General features: G+C 37.7%; 2 protein-coding genes across 9 annotated transcripts in view; one reads left to right on the top strand and one right to left on the bottom strand.

Moving 5' to 3' along the window:
• Window positions 1-12: 12 nt before the first annotated feature.
• Window positions 13-1,644, bottom strand: brcc3 (BRCA1/BRCA2-containing complex, subunit 3). Its single transcript, XM_058064909.1, has one exon. The coding sequence runs from the start codon at window positions 1,339-1,341 to the stop codon at window positions 559-561; it is 783 nt and encodes a 260-aa protein (XP_057920892.1). The 5' UTR covers window positions 1,342-1,644; the 3' UTR covers window positions 13-558.
• A 742-nt stretch (window positions 1,645-2,386) lies between these two features.
• Window positions 2,387-3,313, top strand: part of cenpe (centromere protein E) — a 39,516-nt gene continuing 38,589 nt past the window's right edge. For all 8 annotated transcript variants that reach the window (XM_058064886.1, XM_058064884.1, XM_058064882.1 and 5 more), the window contains exon 1: window positions 2,387-2,501. In XM_058064886.1, coding sequence (XP_057920869.1) covers window positions 2,446-2,501 — 56 coding nt within the window. In that variant the 5' untranslated portion in view covers window positions 2,387-2,445. The remainder of the gene's footprint in view (window positions 2,502-3,313) is intronic.

The following is a 3,313-nucleotide window of genomic DNA, read 5'->3' as shown; positions in this document are numbered from 1 at the left end:
ATTCTGGGGAGATTGTTATATTTTTTATTGTTATAATGTGGCATAAGCACCACAGACACCACTGGGATAATCAGGAGAAACTGAAGAAATGTAAGGCAAAAAAATTAACAAAAAAAATAAAATAAAAACAATAATATTGACACCATTAAATAAACATGAAATCGTTTAAATTTATGATTTTTTTAAATTATGAAATACAAACATTGTAATATTTTTATATGTAAATTAATCTTATAATTAACTGTTTTAATTTAATTAATTATATAATCCATTAATGAAATAAATCAATACAAATGTAAAACAAAATCTAATTTAACTTAAGTTAAATGACATGTCATTTGATTAAATAAAAATAAAAGAGAAGAGAAAAAAAAGAAGAAAAAAAATGTAAGGCAGAACCTCAAAAAACCCAAGAGGTGGAGGTGCAGATATGATAAACATATAACAAAGAAATATACAACTGAATAACCACATATACTTCCATTTTGTTCCTGAATAATGCTGTGAAAACAATATTGCCTACAAAACCGGAAGATGCACTAAGGTTGTTTTTCCAACTCATGGAGCGCTCAACTCCTGCGTCAGTCTCTCCTTCTCCCGCTGGAGCTCCACGATGGTCTGTTTGTTCTGCTCCAGGCGGTCCTCCAACCACTGGAGCAGTGGTCCGCTCACCGCTGACATCTGGCTGCATAGATTCTTTGTAAACACCGACCCATTGTGGATCTTCGTCACCGGGTCCAAGTGAGCCAGACTGTGGATCTTACGATATGTATCCTGTTCTTCTTGACAGAGGATACGCGGCAGCTCCACCGCTGACTCCAGGCATACTTTACCGATGGCCTCCCGCGGGACGACGTGGATAGGAATTTCCACACGCTCGTACTCGGAGCCCTTCTGGGCTTGAACCGACTGGAAACAGGTGTACAGCACTCGACCCGTTTTGGTGTTCTTGTCCTCAATGAAGCAGGAGAAGATGAGACCTACGAAGCCCTGGTCCAACATTTGGTACATAGCCTGCGTGCGGACGTCGACATGCGAGGGCCATACTGTTATGTGCGGATGGGAGTGGTACCAGCCCACCACCCGCATCGGTCTGCTTGTCATGTCCGCCAGACGCTCAGCCTCTGTGGAGGCGGCGGAGAGCTGCTCCGGGGAGATCTCCACTCGGTCTTTTCTCTTGTCTGAGCGGCGGAGGATAATGACAGAGTGGATGTGGACGATCCTGGTCGATTCTACCTCTCCGATGCATAAACCCATCACTTCTTCTTTCTCGGTGCTCAATGCGTGGTTCATGCACACCAGAAAGGCGTCAGACTCCAGGTGAACCGCACTCACAGCCATTGTTTTTCTTAAATCAACTTTTACATGAAAATTAAGGCAAAACAACCAGAAGACACAAACCAGCGACAACCTACTTCCGTGTTTTGTTGTGTTTCAGTAAAAACAGTCCGAGTTGCGTTGACGCAATGTGTTATAAGGGTTCCACTTTCCGTGCGATTATAATTCTTTGGTTTCATGTTTAATTAGCATTGTACTTTTATTTACTATTATTTTTGTTGATATTGTTACAGTGTCTTATATTGTTGCATGTATGTCTTGTAAAAAAATTCACATCTAAGTAAGGCAAAACCACCAGAAGAAACAAACCAGCGACACCCTACTTCCGTGTTTTGTTGTGTTTCAGTAAAAACAGTCCGAGTTGCGTTGACGCAATGTGTTATAAGGGTTCCACTCTTTCCGAGTGATTAAAATTCTTTGGTTTCGTGTTTGATTAGCATTGTACTTTTCTTTACTATTATTTTTGGCTGATATTATTACATGGTCTTATATTGTTGAATGTATGTCTTGTAAAAAAAAATCACATCTAAGTATTCTAATATCGTTGTCAAGTATTTTATTCTGATTATAATTATGATCAACAAATTAAAGGCCAGAAGCATTCAGGGATCTAGAAAAAGTATATATTGGTGACTCGGTGAAAATGTTTATAGCCATTACTTCCATGTGTGAATGCCTGCCAGTCTCCGCACTTGACCAGCTATCAATCTAGAGAGAGCTGGTCGTCGCCGTTTTAGCAGAGGCAACAATCTTAAATTTGTCCCATTGAGCTTGCCGTTTACAGGAAGACGCGTCGGCTTCTGCTTGCGCAAACATGAGCCATTCCAAAATACAAACACATTTGCCAATTCAAACTAATAATTTCACTTTAATTGTAGTACTACGTAGCTTTTATACATAAAACATGCAATGCCACAGCCTACACGTAATTATTCAACTAAAATATTGTAGCTTTATTTTCATGACACCCCCATTCGTCAATGGACTCGCCCAAAAGCTGCGTTGACCAATCAGAAAGCAATGTTTGAATACAAACGAGGCAAAAGCGTTTTGCAGTGTAGGACCGAAAGAGTTTTTTTGAGAATTGCACATAATTTAAGACTAGAAATGGCCGAAGAATCGGCAGTTAAAGTTTGCGTTCGAGTTCGCCCGACTATTGAGAGGTAAGTGTTTGAAATGTAAACATTGCTGGAATAACTTTAATCATTGCTGTAATTATTTTAAACACCAACGACGGTTAGTAGATGTATTAACTCAAAGTTTACTGCACTAAATTTTGTCACATTTATTTCCATGGCTTATTTCAACCCAACTAACTGTTCAGTATCAAACGGTAAATCAAAGACTGGTAGTATAGTACCTTTATAGTTCTACACAGTCAACATTAATCAAAAGTATTATGCTCATAGCTAACATAGACTGGCATTCATAATACTGGAAACATCTTAGAATTAATACAAGCTTTCAAATGACATATATCTATGTAAACCAGGGGTCTCAAACTCAATTTACCTGGGGGCCACTGGAGCTATGGTCTGGGCAAGGCTGGGCCGCATCAGTTTTTTTTTCTTAAAAAACGCATTTATTAAAAACAGAAAAATATACAAACTTTTTCAGTGCTTTGGTTCCGATTTTCTACAATAAAAGCTCTGATAAAACATTCCACTGTTCTCAAATATCTTACTTTTTATTTTTCTACACAAAATAAGGTGAAAAATAAATAAACAAATCAAGAATAAAGAAAATCAATCAGTAATAAATAAATATAATAATAATAATAAAACGGCAAATAATAAAAACTTAAGAAACCACATATAGTTGGTGGGTAGACAAATTATTTTTTTCAGATTAAAATGAACAAAGCATTATTAGAGCCCTGTAGACATGACAAAACACGACTATAGTCACATTTATACTCTTTTTATTTACAACATATTGCGCAACTGCAAGGTCTTGAGACACATGCTAACTCGCA

The sequence above is a fragment of the Doryrhamphus excisus genome, chromosome 2, assembly GCF_030265055.1.
Source record: "Doryrhamphus excisus isolate RoL2022-K1 chromosome 2, RoL_Dexc_1.0, whole genome shotgun sequence".
NCBI classification, from domain to species: Eukaryota; Metazoa; Chordata; class Actinopteri; order Syngnathiformes; family Syngnathidae; genus Doryrhamphus; species Doryrhamphus excisus.
Note: the sequence above shows the minus strand (reverse complement) of the source record. Positions and strands in the feature narration are given on the sequence as shown.